Source organism: Tachypleus tridentatus, chromosome 2 (assembly GCF_004210375.1).
Source record: "Tachypleus tridentatus isolate NWPU-2018 chromosome 2, ASM421037v1, whole genome shotgun sequence".
Classification (NCBI taxonomy): domain Eukaryota; kingdom Metazoa; phylum Arthropoda; class Merostomata; order Xiphosura; family Limulidae; genus Tachypleus; species Tachypleus tridentatus.
The window spans coordinates 93,957,113-93,973,644 of record NC_134826.1 but is presented as its reverse complement, the minus strand read 5'-3'; the positions used below and the strand labels follow the sequence as shown (position 1 = coordinate 93,973,644).

Here is a 16,532-nt window from a genome sequence, read left to right as displayed (position 1 = left end):
AATTCGGAGAAATAAGTTGTTACTATAACATTACATTGCTGGTTTAAGTGTGAAATGCATAGTTGGTCACGTATATTGACCATGGCTAACGGTCCATAAAAATAGAAGTAGACTTATAAAAATTAAGTTGCAAAACTTTAATGGGAAGCAACAAAAGGAGGAGCATATTGAAAAAAACCAACAGTAAATGGTTTACTGTAACAATCAGTTAATAAACAGTTAGGGTTTTGATTTTATAGAAAGTCAAAATATAGTAATTAAGTATGTTTGTTTTTAATTTCGAGCAAAGCCATACGATGATTATCTACGCATTAATTAAGCACAGGAATTGCTTCCAAAGTAGCTCTGAAGCACTTTTTGAGAAATAGGAGAAATACCTTAAAATATGTATAAAATGATATATCCTTGGTCAAAAGATCAGATTATCGCTTAATCCAAAGTTACCAGGAGGCTTTTTGTCCAAATATTGCCGTACTTCAAAGAATCAAAAATATTCGTCACACATACTCACTGTAAGTAATTATTACTACGATTCTCTAGTCTAGAAACGTATTTAGCAAACAATAAATTGTCTGAAATATGACAATGTTAACAAAATTAGCAAAATTAATCAAAGAAGTAATAGAAATGTTGAAAATTATTTTAGAAGTTTGAACTGAATTGACTGAACACAACTATGTACATTCGATGTTAACCAAGTTAATAATTTACTTTCTTAAACTGAAATGGACGAGAACTCTCTATTGTTAAAAAAGCATAAGTGCAGAGGACATTTCAAAAGTCTTCCGTGTTCAGCCGAAAATAGAAAACTTTGTTTTAAAAACAGAAGTTGTCGTCCATTCCAGTTTACTCCTTATTTATACCTTGCTTAACCAATTTCTCAAAGGATAATTTGTTTCTTATCTATGCTGATAAATCTTGAAAATTTGATCAATGAATATTCAACCATCCAGAACGAAGAATTTAGCCATTTTGATATAGAGCTATTTCATGACAATTTTGTTATCATTGACGTTGATTAATATTTGAATATTTTTAATTAAACTTTATATTTTATTTTAATAACCAGTATCTGAGTGAATTCTTCCTAGAGTTGATGAGTTTAACGCATGGCTGCATAATTTGGTAATAAATAAATTTATTTGTAACTTGTGTGAAGCTAACCCAACAACTATGCCTACTGGCCACTTGTTACACTGTCTTTCGAGGGATATTATTATAAAATATAAAGTTTATGTACTTTGTAACCTCAACTGATAGACTAACTATACCTATACCTTCATAAATATCTGTATTACTCAGAAAAGCAGCGAGTTGTGGCCTGAGTCCCCCTCAAAAACAATTCTAAAACGTACTGTGAGCATATTCAAAATTCATTAATTATATAATAAAAATAATATACTGGGTAAAGATAGCGAAAATCTTTCTTAATAATATTTAGTGAAAAATAATGTATTATATAAAATAGCCATCATGTAATATTATCTGTAATAATATGAGCCTTTCCGTGTGTATATAGTTTATTATACAATTGTAATCACTTAAGAAATTATTAATATATTGATTGGTATATGCCTAAAGTTAGAGATTACGTTTATTTTGAGCCAATTCACAAAAACTGCTTGCTTGTTTTAGCAAGAAACTTCACTATGCTTGCTAAAGAAATCAAACCCGAAGTTCAGGATCATAAGTCTTCAAACTTACCATTGAGCTACAAAAAAACTATTAGGTATTTATTTTAGCACAAATCGACACAAGGAGCTATACACAATGAGACCCCTGTGATGATGAAATTCTGAATTCTAGCAATATAGGCCGTTCAGTTTACCATTGAGCTACATACAAACAGCAAGGGTTACCAACTTATGAATTATACTAGTTAGAATTTTAATAAAAGCTGAATTCTTCACATTTTTATTTGTCTTTAAGTGCTATACAATGAGCTATATGTTGTTCGTGCCACGGGAATCAAACCCCTAATTTTACATTAGAAGACTTCAAACTTGCTGCTGGTGAGTTCTTCACATTTAAATTTCCATCGTAAATCCTCAGTACTTATACAGCATTTTGTTGTTAATGCTATAAGCCAACAAACTAAGCATAAGCCAGACCCAACTTATCACGAAAACAAAGTTTGGACACTAAATGTCTACATTAATACTAATCAGTAGGCTTAAGTTATTTTGGAATAATATGTTCAGCCTTAGATAACTTTATTTTTACGTACAAATGTTTAATACTAATAAGATGAGCAATTTCCTAAATTGTAGAAAAAGCCAGCATAAAATGTATAGAGGATTTTACCTGAAATTATAACAAACTAAAATGACTTCATGGAATAAAAATTTTAAAAAACAATAGTGTAATTATTCTGCTTTTTAGGCAAATTATATTGAAATAAGCACGTAATTAGAGGGTTTCTGTACTCAAAACAATAAAAAGAACATCAGAAAACTGGTTTACCAATGAACATATTCAAAATTCATAACTTCAAGATTTAAACAAAATGTTAATTGATATCATTATTAACAGGACAGATGAAAAAAGTTCAATACTCTAAGGTTTTTGGTAAAACTAGAACAAACGTTTTGTGGATAATTTCTGTCAGGACACCAAAGGTGAAAGTTGGGAACTGGGATATATCCGGTCACTCATTGTGTAATATAATTAAGTTATGTTCGGAAGTAAAAAAAACGTAAACCCAAAATAATATTAGGATTTGGTTCAATAAAAATTTCTCTTTCTAAAAACATGTTAAGGCATAAGTAATACAATACTTACATGTTCCTAGTTTTTCACAAACCACCATCCCATCTTCTGGAACAAGCTGACAATTTACCCGTTGGATAGATATTAACTCCTCATCTTGGTTCCATGGCGTCAGTTCTTCTTGATTAGGTCTAAAGAAAACCCCAAAGCCAATGTCATAGCACTCTGTCTGAAATTCCCAGCGAATAACAGATCCTGCTTTTTCTATTTTTAGTTCTACCGGAAATAATGATTTTTTCTCGATAACGACCTTTTTCAGGTTTTCTGCAGCAGACAAACGTCGAGAAGGAGCCGTGTAGTAAGAACATGGCACAAACCCTCCAGTACCAATCTAGGGTTAAAGAAATAATGATGTATTCAATTACACATTATTTAAACACGACAGAAAAATATTTGATGTTGTGTAAAAAAAAAAAAAAGACTAAGCTGGTGAAACAAGAATACTCATTAACTTTGACAGATGTGTTGAAAATACATCTAATATCATTATTTTTAATTATTCCTATTAGTTATTCCATTTGTGAATTCAAATCAAAGCTCACAAAAAAGTGATTGAATTACATCGTTTGTTTGATAAAAGTAACTGCTGAGAAGTTTTGTCCAATAGATTACTCCCATGGAAACTAAAGTTGTGTTAGAAATTATCTTTGTGTGCACTACTAGAAAGTCAATCTTACGGTGTAAAAGACATAAGCTGGTAAAATAAGAAAGTTCAATAGGTTTAGCAAATGTTCCATCAATTGATTTTGTGTTATGATGTTCTCATTGTAAACAAGAGAGGCTTAGCTTAGTGAAGTCAATGTTTAGTTACCGCACTAACAAGAATACTAAACTAAGTCATGATCTGTTAAACCTAACAGAATAAATGTTTTATCTTGAAGAAGTGAAAATGTAGCAAATTTTTAAGACGAGATTGGAGAGTTCCACGATTGTGAAATTAAGGGTTATTATTTCGCTTCTTTACAAGTCCTAAGTCATTTGTGAATTTTATAAGTACCCTACTGAAATCATAATATAAATTATCTGATGTTAGGAATTAAGCAGTTGTTGTTGTTTGTTATTAAGCACAAAACTACACAACGGACTATCTGTGCTTTGTCCATCACAGGCATCAATATCCGTTTTACAGCTGTATAAATCCGCAAACATACCTCTGTGCCACTGGGGACAAATTGACTAAATAGTTGAAAAACAACTTCAGATTTGAAAAGTTACACACAAAAGCTACCTGTTCATAGCACTCCCTAATTTTGAACTGATATTCAAGAAGAAAGGCAGCGAATCAAGACCATCAAATGCCAGCTGTTACCGACTACTTTGCCTGATAGATTGTGAAATTTGATTGTCATCCTTATAGTCTATTTTAGTGACAGCAGAATGCAAATTGTTAACACTCTGATATAAGGTCTCATTTTAAAAGATATTATGACTGAAAGCTTACTACTTGAATAGTTTTAATGTGAAAGATATGATCAACATATATAACTAACATGCTGAAAATTGTAATTTTTCTCTCTTCATCAAAACATGAATAAAAAAGTTGAATATCAGTTTTTTTATTTAACTTATCGCTCACGCTGAGATAAACCAGTTTTAGTTCACTCTACTTCTTATTGGTAATACTGGACACAGGTGACTAGAGAAATAAGAATATGACTCTTTGAGTCGTGGTCAGGACGTTAAAACCATACATATACAGAAAACACTTTTAGGCCAGAACTGCTGTTATTCAAAAACGTTTATGATGTTTGTTTTGTTAACTTCGCACAAAGCTTCTCGATAGCTATTTGCGCTAGCCGACACTAATTTAGCGGTGACAAACTAGAGGGAAGACAGTTAGTCAACATTACCCACCAACATCTCTTGGGTTACTCTTTTACCAAAGAATAATAGAATTAATTATCACATTAAAATGCCTTCGCGGCTGAAAGGGTGAGCGGGTTAAGTGACGGGGATTCTAACCTACAACCTACAGTTTGCTGAGCCGAGCGCCTTAACCACCAGTCCATGACAGGCCTCAGAAATATAGAACGAAATAGACGAGTTTCAAGAAATTTCACTCTTCAACAGTAACCCTGGACAAGCACAAATTGAAACACAAGACCGTGTCTATTTGGTTTTAGTCTGTAAGTTTAAACCGTACATAAGATAGAAACATGGGACAATTTACACTAAGTTTGGGACATCTATCCCTCATCAGTAGCACTAAACTAGGGAAAATTAAAAAGCAAAAGTGGGTTTGTTGTACTGGTGATCTATAAGTTGAAACCATGCACATGCAGAAGACACTGTATGATAGGCCTGCCGTTATTAAAAATGTCAAGAGGAAAAGCCGGACAAGTTTGAAAATGCTAAGAATTATTTTAAATCTTTAATTACTAGCATGGATACATTGTTCAGTAAAGCCATTCCTTTAATGTTACTCTTTTTGTGAGGTGTTGCTTTTGTCATCCTTTGCTTGTGTTATTATAGAGTTGTGTTGTAGTGACATTATATTTCTCAGTCTTTATAGCGCGTGGTTTTCACCCCATTTACAGCAGTTACGGGTGTTTTATTCTTTATTTCATTTTCACACTTGGTGATCCCCCCCAAATCCAACGCATCTAGGTGCATCTAGACTTTCTTAGCTTAATGCTATGTCTTCAGCACCTAAGCCAAGTTTACTTTTGCTGGCTTTATCTAATAGTTTCTGGTCTGAGATAGTTGGTAGATTTTCTTTAAAAGACTTCAATATCATGAAATTCTCTGTTCTTTGTGTGTCTTTAGTCCGCGTTTCGAGTCGCACTCAAGCACTTTACACTACTGTTCTTTACTGGTTTGTTTTGGGTTTTTTAGTTAAACTTTTAGTGTTTATACTTAGCGCATTATTGTTGTCTTGTGAACTTGTTGCTTCCTCTCTTATGTCTGGTTTCGCCTTTCTTTACGCGGTTGGTGGTTTTGCTATTATCAACGCTGAACTTTATTTCGCCATTAAACCGACGAATTGAATCTTTTGATCAGGTACTATCAGATCAGTGATCAAACGCGTCTTTCCAATCTGGAACACAGATCTCCAAATCTAGGTGTCTAAATAAGATTTGGTTTGTCTGTTTTGAATTTTATGCAAACTACAGGAGGGCTGTCTCCTCTAGCCATTGATAATTTAGCAGTGATAGACTAGAGGAAAGACACCGTAAACCCTTGGGCTACTCTTTTACCAACGAATAGTGATATTAACCATCACATTATAACGTCCCCACAGCTAAGATGGCGAGCAATTTCGGCGTTATGGAAATTCGAGCCCACAACTCTTAGATTACGAGTTTAGCGCCCTAACAACCAGGCCATGCCAAGCTCAGTCTAAATAACGGTTAGAATTTAGAGGCCAAGACAAAAGTTTAAATTCAAACAGGATAGATAATTATTTAAGTTGTCTTGAGTATATATCTTAGTGAATTTGATGAGTTCATTTTAAACTATCTGAAGTGCTACAATAATCATGTCAAGGAATTACTAGTTATTTATCGCATCAAACTTGTGGTAAGTTCTTAAAATTAATAGCAAATGAGCTTCAGCTTAAATTCACAAACGAAGTTAAAAGTGTAATTCATTTTACAATAATTATCAATCCAACACTGGATGTAAGTTAAAAGTTTTTTTTTTTTATTTATTAGTAATAGACAACCCTACGACAGTGCTTCAAATACGGATGTAAAGTATTCGGAACTTTAAGCAATAGTTAAAAACAAGCAGCATCAGCTTTAGTTATATGTTAAATTTGTTAAATCTTGTTGGAAATTATGAAGCTAAACCATGTTCTAAAGCAACATTAATAATTTTATACAGAACTTATTTGTATTGTTCTCTTCTTCTACACAGAAATGGAGCATTCTTAGAGACGCTCCAGGGACGAACACAACATTAAAATTCTGTTCAAGACTCTTTAAATATAAGTGACATAGACATTGAATCATTTAAAGAAGAAAGTCTTTTTTTTTTAATTTGCCAAGAATAAAACATTTTTTGCCCCAACGACATGCATAATTTGCTGTCGAATGGATTACATTTGACATTTCCAGATGTAGAAACTGCGCTGATATTTTTTTAAACTTTTCTTATGTTATTTACTATGTTGAAAGGAAAAGAGTAAAAACTGTTTATGGAACACAATATCCCAAGATCGATTTTCTTCTCCTCCACTTCTCACACAGAAAACGAGGAATTAGAACATATGCGTTACAAAACAATTATTGACCATTAGCAGTTGAAAGAGTCAGGGAACTTACTGATATGAAGTAGGTATTTATTCTTTACTTGTTTGAGTTTATGTTAAGAATTATTAAAATTACGCTAGTAATAGAGGCCCAAACTTGAAGTGTAAATCAGTAAGAGACGTGACAACCATAACCAATATAAACTCACAGTGGAACAGGATGCATCAGAACTAGATTTTTACCTTGCTTGGCATTACATAAATAGTTTGATGTAACCGAAAATTAATTGCTTTTAAGAAAGTCATATAGTATTCATTTGACGCAAAATATTCGTACACTCAAATCACAAAGATGTATTAAAATCGGGAATGAAGAATTTCTAACATTGGCTTATTGGCATTGGAAAACAAAGAAATATGGCTCATCTTAGGCAACCAGGGACACCTGGAAAGATACCTGCGACAAGTTGTACATCAGCTATGGTAAAAGTGTAATGTCTTGTAATAGTAACACTCCTCAAACATAACTTTCATGGGTGAAATTCGTCCACGTGATTCAGACAACAGTAAGAAATAAAACCAAGAAGGATTTTGTGTGGAACAGGGATGCAAGTCGCATGTATACAGGTTCCTTCCATATATATTTGTCCAACAAGGCATTTAACAAGCAGCTGGAAAATAAAACGGGTATTCATGCTATTCGATACAAAGACATGCCAGCAAACTAGTCATGTGCAGCACCTATTGATTCCTCTGCCATTAGAATGTTTAAATTGGCACTGGGAAACCTATGTTAGATACTGTAAGGCTCATGGAAAGAGGAAAGATGTACTTCAAACATAACAATCTCACGACAACAGTAAACACTTTACTACAGAGCTACTGTCAAGATACTCTATCGTCAGGTACAAGACTATAATGACCTTGAATCGTTTTGATACAATATACTCATGACCTCTCTATATTATTTTACTATCAAATAAATTTACAAGCTATTGTATGTAAACTGTTAATTTGTACTAACAAGAAGGTTCACGTTTCTACTTGCGTAATAAAAGTAAACAACGTTTGTTTTAAGTTCAAATTCTTCACTTACTTTGCCACGGTGAGTTTCAAATAATCGTAATAATGTTTCTAGATTTACCTATTTAGTCTAAACGTTATTGTTTTAAAAAGGTCAGTTCTACTATATCGTAAGTAAAAATATTATTTTTAATTACCAATGGTGCAAATGCATTAGATCCGTGTGTGATATTTCATGACGTCATATATACATCCTGAGAATAGAAAAAATATAGTTCTCCGTGATGGGAAAATCGTGGCCCCTATTGCAAGTCTACATGCATACAGGCTAAATAAATCGCGAAGTGGGGGTTGCACATCGCGTAATAAAAATATTTTTCCGGTATCATATAAGCAAGAGTTCCATTATAGTATGATTATATAACAGAAGTATTTCTCAACCATATTTAACCTCTTCATTACTGGTTGAGGTTATCGTTAAATAATTTTTCATGTAGACTAGTTGCCAGATAAGACTTGATGAAAGATTAAAGAACCAAAGTTACTTCGTTTTTTCAGTTCAATATTCAAATAAGCTTACTAACAAAACCTATAAAAAAACAACCTTAAAATTAAACAACGTACCTTTTCTTTCCATATGTTAAAAAACAAAACTTACAATTGTGGAAAATCGAGGGTCACCATCCTGATCAACTTTTGTTCCCCCCCAGTGTGATGGAAGTTCCACTGGGTCAATGTCTTCCAATAAAACTGACTTCCAGGTATCTGTAAATATTTTTCTCAGTGACAAGTACAAAAACTTAATGTTACAGTTCTAAACTCCAAAATACAAAAAAAATAATCAAACTGATATGTCTAATTATAGCGATAAAATTCACTTTAGACTTCAGATTTTATTTTTTTACAATCCAGTTTATTATTAAGTTCATTACGGATTTCAAATCAGAAAAAACGTCTAAAAACAACAATCACTTCCGACGGAAGTACTTTTAAGCTGGGAGCACCTTTCGCATTTTTATTGATTTGTCAAAAACAAAAGGCTTGGCATGGCCAAGTAGTTAAGGCACTCCACTCGTAATCTGAAGGTCGCAGGTTTGAATTCCCGTCACACCAAATATTCTCGCCCTGGGGGTGTTATATTGTTTCGATGAATCCCACTATTCGTTGGTAAAAGAGTAGCCGAAAAGTTGGCGGTGGATGGTGATGACTAGCTGCCTTCCATCTAGTCTTACATTGCTAAATTACGGACAGGTAGCGCAGATAAAGCTCGTATAGCTTTGCGCGAAATTCCAAACCAAACCAAAAACAAAAGTCAACTTTAATCGAGCTGGCAACTAAAAAGCACCTTACATTTTAAAGTACTACATGCTCTTTTATCATTTTAATCTTAATATTATTATGGTTTTTATTTTCTGAAGAGGGAAATTAACACTTTGCAAAATTGTTGGAGCAGTGTCACTATTGCAATCCCAGGTTCCGCCGCTTATGACAACGATAATAAAAAACAATAGCATATGCTGTTTAATGTAATTCTTATCACTACTATTATTATGCTTACTTTGTTTTACACAATTTTAACAGATACAAACATAACTTTGTGACATACAGACATATACACGTTCTACTCCTTGAGTTACTACTTCTTTTTTTTTTTTTCAAAACTCGGTATCTTTCAAGCAGTGCCGGATCCAGAGAGGTTGTAACCTTTGCAATTGCATGGGGTACTCAAATCAGTGCCGTTAATGGCGAGATATTACGGGAACTAACCAGAGGCCAGCTATATATTTCCAAACACCTTGAAATAAAAAACATATCGAATTTTCACATTTTTCTACACATCAGCGCAAAGCTTTTATTGAAAAATAAATTAAGATTACCAAATTTTGAAATTTTCTCGATTAATATCTGCAAAGTATTGAATCAAAATTGACTTTTATTTTTGCTTTTAAAGATTTACTTCAACCTTTCACGCCCAGCGATGCCAAAAATCTGCAACATAAATTTTTGAAAAATTATGCGATTTTGGAACATATTTGTTCTAAAAATAAAATTGAAATATTGAGATTTTAAATTTTCTTTCCAAATAAATTTTATTAACATTTGGTTCAGATGAAATAAATAAATAAAATATCAGAACTTTAACCCTAATTCGGATTTTTGCTGCCTGTTGAATTTTGTACTCAAATTAATGGAAACAAGTAAATTTTTGCCCGCGCAGAAAAAACAAACTTGTCAACAGAACATTAAAAGTTATCATTGTGTAAGTTTAACACGATTATGGAATTAGTTTTGATCTACAACATTTCTAAATAGTGAGTTTTAAAAATTGTTGTGTCAAAGAACAACTGTGAAAATCAACAGTTGTAATGATTTTTCTCACAAATTTCTTGTTCTTAGTTGTGTCTAAATAGAATTTATATTATATGAAACCTGAAAGTGTTTTCTTTCGCGTAATCTTTCTGCCATAGGGCTAGGATTTTTTTGCCTTTTAAGTATATATATATATATATAATAATAAAGGAGCCTGCGTGTGTGTGTGACCACTATAGCTCCAAGAGGAAGAAACCAAGAGACATCAGATTTTTAACGCATACTAAAAGGAATACGAGGGTGTGCATATGGATTAGTTTTTTTCTATAATAACAAAAGAATCTGTCTGTGTGTGTATGTGACCGCCACAGCTCCAAGAGGAAAAAACCTAGAAACCTAAAACTTTGCAGGCATACAAGGGGAGATTCTGAGTGTGTACACCTCGGCATTAGTTTTTGATTTATTTTTTCCTATAATAACTAAATAGCCAGTGTGTGACCACCACAATTCCAAGAGGAATGACCCTAAAATCTGAAATATTGCATGGATACTAAGAGGATTCCGAGTAAAAAAAATTCCAAATTGTTTTGCCCTGTAATTAAGTCCAATAGCCCTCAAACCCTATAATCCTGCTTCTTGAAAGCCTTTAGAAAAGTATCATAATTTTTATAAATCTCACTTACTGGTCAGACAATATTTCTAGCTTTCTGTCAAATACTCTTTTTTGGTTTTCAAACAAACGTGTTTATAAAATACAAATCTGAGAAATTAAAAAAAAACTAAACTGAATTAAGTTTGGAAAACAGCGACAAATAACTGGAAGAAAAACTACTTGCTCGTTTGTTTTCAAAGTTATTTTGCATATTCCATGCAGAAAAGATTACAATGTTCGGCTGTGACCTCTACTGCCTGTCTAGCAATGATTCCACAAGCCAAGGAGAACTAACTGCCCCAGTACTTATCCTACCAGTTCAGACTAGGATTGCTCCTTGAACTACTCTATGACACCGAACAACATGCATGAAGGATCACCCAAGATTCTGCCAAGAAGTAATAGGACGTCCAAAGCACTCAATCCAACCAAGAATCCTTTCAAACCATAGACAAAGACTACCAAGGCTTCACCATCCCTTCCAACCATAGTTGTCGATGGAGTTACTGGATTTTACTGTCAAATTGACATTACCAAAGAACTGCATAGCCTTCAACCTCTCTTCCTATATGTGGCATTTTCATCAAATGCACCATTTCCAAGGTTGCTGCTCACTTTTGAAGACTTGGCCACTAAATACTTTCACCGGAGTTAAGATCTCAGTCCACACCACTTGAAAAACAGCATTCAAGAAGGACCTTCAATTGCTAATGGTTTGGGAATACAAAGACGTCGTGCACTGCAATCAGCTGGAGTGTTAGATGCAGAGATCTTGAGATCTTCACCCCAGCCTCAAGTTCCTGAAAGCTTGAAAATCTACAAGATGTGCCAACTGCAGCAGCCTCCATGCTGCCTTTATCTTCAGCTGACGCAACTTCGACTCATCGGCCGGCAACTTACGTTGTAGGTGTTAGAGCTTCATCGCCTCCAGTTTAGGCATTCGCATTCATGCCTTTTTCCTTACGTCTTGAGTTATATTAGTCACCCTAGAACTTTAATAAAATCTCTGTTGTACTAAATCTTAACTGAAGTTATAAGTGAGAGGGAGAAGGGAAATTGTTGTTCCTTAACGCTCTTGTTCGGAAGAATCCGTAATTTCTTGTAGCCCTCTCTTCGTTCAAACTAAATTACTGTCAAGTTTAAATAAATAAGGATATACTGGCTTAAAAATGGACTTTCATTCGAAACACTACAGCTGTTTTTTGTTTGTTTGATTTTGTTTTTTATACAACAGGAAGCTGCCGCCAATTCCAGTGTACTCTTCATGAATACTCTGCCAACCTATCAAAGAATCCAAATTAAGTTTTAAAGATCTGTTTGCTACGGCTAACCTGAAACTTCCTAGCGGCTCTATTATCAATAAACTAATTTATAAATTTTCTTACCTTTTACATAGACATGTATTTTTTTCGCAGTTTCTTCACTCAACACAGGTTTCACAAGTGCATAGGCCAGAGGAAATATCTTCGAAGCTGTTGGAAAATTAAAAATTGTTGTGCTAATTATTATTTTTGTAAGCATTATGAATATATTTAAAACAAACAACCTTTAAATCAACAGTAGTGAAAATTGTTTTCTATCAAACTGCAGTCTGTGATTAAGAAAGGCCCAGAAAGTGATTCAAAATTCTCACTCTAGTGATAGTTTTGTAAGCTTAACTTTTAGCAATAGTTTACTAGCAATACCTACATTTTTGTCATAACTTACAATTATAATTTTCCCTAAAAGAGTCGTATTTTAGTTGTTTTATGGTATATTTGCAATCAAACGCAAAGCTGTAGAATGAACTATCTGTGATGTACCGACCGTTGATATCAAACCTAGACATTTAGCGTTATAAACTCTCAAACTTATTAGCCAACCACTAGGCGTGGGCTTTGTTGGAAGTGTTATTTTTTAATAATAATTTAAGAGAAAAAATCTTCTGCCATAATTTACAATTATACTTTACCTTGATATAGTTGTATTTTGGTTTTTGTATTCTAAATGTATTTTGAAGTGATATTTTACATTGTTGTTTTGAAGTTAAGCATAAAGCTAAACTAAGGACTATCTGTTCTCTGCCCATCACGGATATCGAAATCTGGATTCTAGAAGACATACAGCTGTGCCATTCACTGGTAGGGCTGATGTTTTACGAAAAATATAATTACATTTTTGTCACAATTTACAGTTGTAACCTTCTATGAAGAGGACACATTTTGGTTTTAGAGTAGCTTAAGAGTAGTTGTTTATTATTAAACACAAAGCTATACAAAGGGCTATCTATGCTTTGCCTACCATGAGTATTGAAACATGGTTTCTAGCAGTACAAATCCACAGACAAACCACTTTGCCAATTATAACATTCCATGACTCAGCCATGTTTCAGGCCCGGCATGGCCAGGGAATTAAGGCGCTCGACTCGTGATATGAGGGTCGCTGGTTCGAATCCCCGTTACACCAAACATGCTCGCCCTTTCAACCAGTTATAATGTAACGACCAATCCCTCTACTCATTGGTAAAATAGTAGCCAAGAGTTGGAGGTGGGTACTGATAACTAGCTGTCTTCCCTCCTGTCTTGCATTGTTAAATTAGTGATGGTTAGCGCAGATAGCCATCGTGTATCTTTGCATAAAATTAAAAAACAAACAAACAGCCGTGTTTTGATCGCTATATTTTAAAGGCAATATTTGAGGATATTTAAGAAAAAATTATATTTTTTGTCAAAAATACAATTGCCTATTTTCAAGATCTGATATAAAGTTTGCAAAACCTTCAGTGATTATTTTGTTTCCTTCTTATTTAGTTACAATAAATTATTTAAATAGTTTGTTGCTGTTTTTTCGTCTTTCCCTGTTTCATTCGTTTAGCACCTAAAATTCATTATTCTATATATAAGACAAAAGTTTGAGCTTTCTTTACACATCAACCTGAAAATTCTTACCATTAATCACATATATTTTCTTAAGTCGTTCAGGATAATTGTCCTCGCATATTGCTACCAACTGTGTAATCATGTCCACAGCTGTAAGTAATCAGAAAATTGTATTAGAGATCAACTAAACAATAAGGCATTATTTCTAAAATTATTTTTTCATGGCCGACTGAGGTTTGTTGTTATTTATGCTGACAACTGAAAAATAATTCTAAATATCTATTTTGTTGAAATTCACAAACTACAATTCTTTATTAATCACATTTGTTATTAGTATTAGGCCTATGATATTTTAAACACCACATTCTTTATCTAGTCCCTTACAGATTCTCAACAATTTAGAAGATAGGATTTTATCACACTGTATTCAAATATATCCACTGTTAAAGACGAGTTTCGCTCAATCCTGAGTTCTTCAAGTCGACTGGTATACAACAAACACTGTAGCAGTCGAAACACTATTTATTTAAGCCATTTGATAAAAGAAACAATTGTTATGACGTGAACTTTCCACAAGCTTGTAAGTTGGATAATTTTATGAATGCAAAAATAATCAAGAAAAACAGTTATTGTGAATATAAACGTTCAGCTGAATCATGTACACATAACTAGATGTTGTATCTTACAACTAAAAAAAAAATTACATGAACAGTTATTTCCTTAACGAATGATATTTCCACCATTCACATGCACTATGTTTTAACTTTTATCTTCAATAATATATACTTGTGGCGCTGTTTAGTCTTCGAGCACCCCACGGGATTAATGTTTCGCAAGAAATATTAATCTTATACCTAAACACCTGCCGTAATAGAAGAAGAAGTGGCGCACATGCACTTTTTCCTACTAAAAATAAAATAAACCAATGAGATATTAATGGACGAATAATGAAACGTAATACTTAAAGGAATAATTAATGTATCTATTAAGAATTAACTAGTTATTAACTTATAAGCAACAAACGGTACACAGTTTTGAGCTGAGTTAGTATGCCGGACATCGCATATGAAGGCTTATGATTTGTCGCATTCCTCAGTTTGTAGATCGTTGGTGTGTTAAAACTAAACATCGAGTCACACCAACTATTTGATCAGTGTGATCCAAGAGTTGGAGGTGACTAACGCCTTTCCTCTAGTTTACCAGCTCAAAATTACTGACAGCTAATCTAAACAGTCCTTGTAGCTTTGCACGAATATCTAAAACCAACTGCACAACCTTTCGAAAGGTTTACTCTAGTGTTCATTCCTCTTCCGCTTACATTTCATATATAGGGTCAGCACTGCAAAAATATGTGCATTAAAAGTTACATAAAATTTAGTTAAGTCTACTTATAACATGAGTGTAACGAATGATTTCATCTGTTTTATGTAAACTATTAGTGTCTTTTTAGTTGGAGCGTGTACACGAAGAATAGTAAAGTTAAAAAATTTAGAATGGCAAAAATTTTCGAACGACACAATCAAGGGAATTAGGCTTTTTTCATTTAAGTATTTATTGTGCTTTGAACTTTGACAGAAGAGTGTTTGACATTTGCATTTTTTTCCTTTTGGAATTGGGTTAATGCTGAGTCCTGTTGACGAGTTTGACTTAAGTGACATTATAAAGAAGTTGCATAACCTAAGACACATAAAACTCCATAAAGATCGTGACACAAGCGTAGTGTCTAACTTAAGTGACGCGATATAAAACTGCAAGATGCTTAAAATAACCCTCACTATGAAAAATATTGTTTGGTGCTTAGAATAAGCGACATAAACAGTACTCACTAAAGTTGTTGATGTAAGCGACATTGTACAATGCTCAATAAGATGCTTAATGCATAATTTCTCAGTAAAGAGCGTTATAACAAGAGACATGCTATGGGCCTTAGTACAGTGATTATATAAGTAGGTGTAAAATGAAGTTTTTTAAGAGTGATATATTGTAGTTGATAAATGTCTTTCGTGTATATTATAATGGTTACTAAGCGAATAACAAAAATAAGTGTATTTCTTATGATACTAAAGTATTCAGATCAGTGATAAGTATTCAACTTTCTAATTATGACTTTCAGTAGTAAATTTTATATTCTGCACAGATTTTGAAAGTTTATGGGTAAGTGGAAAGCTCGAACTCCCAAGCCTTCTCCTTCGCTGTGTGCAAAAACACAAGCGGCTGGGCATTTATTATACTCAACAATGCTCAAGTAATATAATACAAAACATGCGGTATCTTACCTTACTCTTTATCCCAAATGATATCGTTAAGTTTGGAAATACCAACATAATGTAAAGAAACTAGTTTTCTGATATCATCTTAGTGGCCTAATCTCAATTTTATTTTTACAGCTTGAACTAAAATTGACAGATCTAGAGTTTGCTTCCCCCCCCCATCTTAACAATTGGACTTAACCTAAGTTGAAATATGCATTGAAATATCTCAGTTTCACGCATATTTAACCTAAGCTATTTCAACTTATAAATTACATTTTCTCCATTACAATTTGATGATATTTTTATAATGATGTTATAAAACTAAATTTCACCTGGTTTCCAGGCTAGTTGCTTCATAGTAAACTTTTCCATGTCAAATATGACGCTGTGCGTTTCAATTACCTTTCCAAGCTGAAAAATAAACAAACAAAAGTTATTCTAAGCCTCATTATCAGTCATCAAACAGTTTACAATAA

The 16,532-nt window shown here is 33.2% G+C and overlaps 1 protein-coding gene across 2 annotated transcripts in view; it reads right to left on the bottom strand.

The window, feature by feature from the left end:
• LOC143244581 (SEC14-like protein 3) overlaps window positions 1-16,532 on the bottom strand; it is a 56,556-nt gene that overhangs the window by 12,253 nt on the left and 27,771 nt on the right. For both annotated transcript variants that reach the window (XM_076489529.1, XM_076489530.1), the window contains exons 7-11: window positions 16,389-16,467; window positions 13,874-13,954; window positions 12,332-12,418; window positions 8,643-8,749; window positions 2,782-3,100 (exon numbers count right to left, since the gene is read on the bottom strand). In XM_076489529.1, the coding sequence (XP_076345644.1) occupies window positions 2,782-3,100; window positions 8,643-8,749; window positions 12,332-12,418; window positions 13,874-13,954; window positions 16,389-16,467 (673 nt within the window). The remainder of the gene's footprint in view (window positions 1-2,781; window positions 3,101-8,642; window positions 8,750-12,331; window positions 12,419-13,873; window positions 13,955-16,388; window positions 16,468-16,532) is intronic.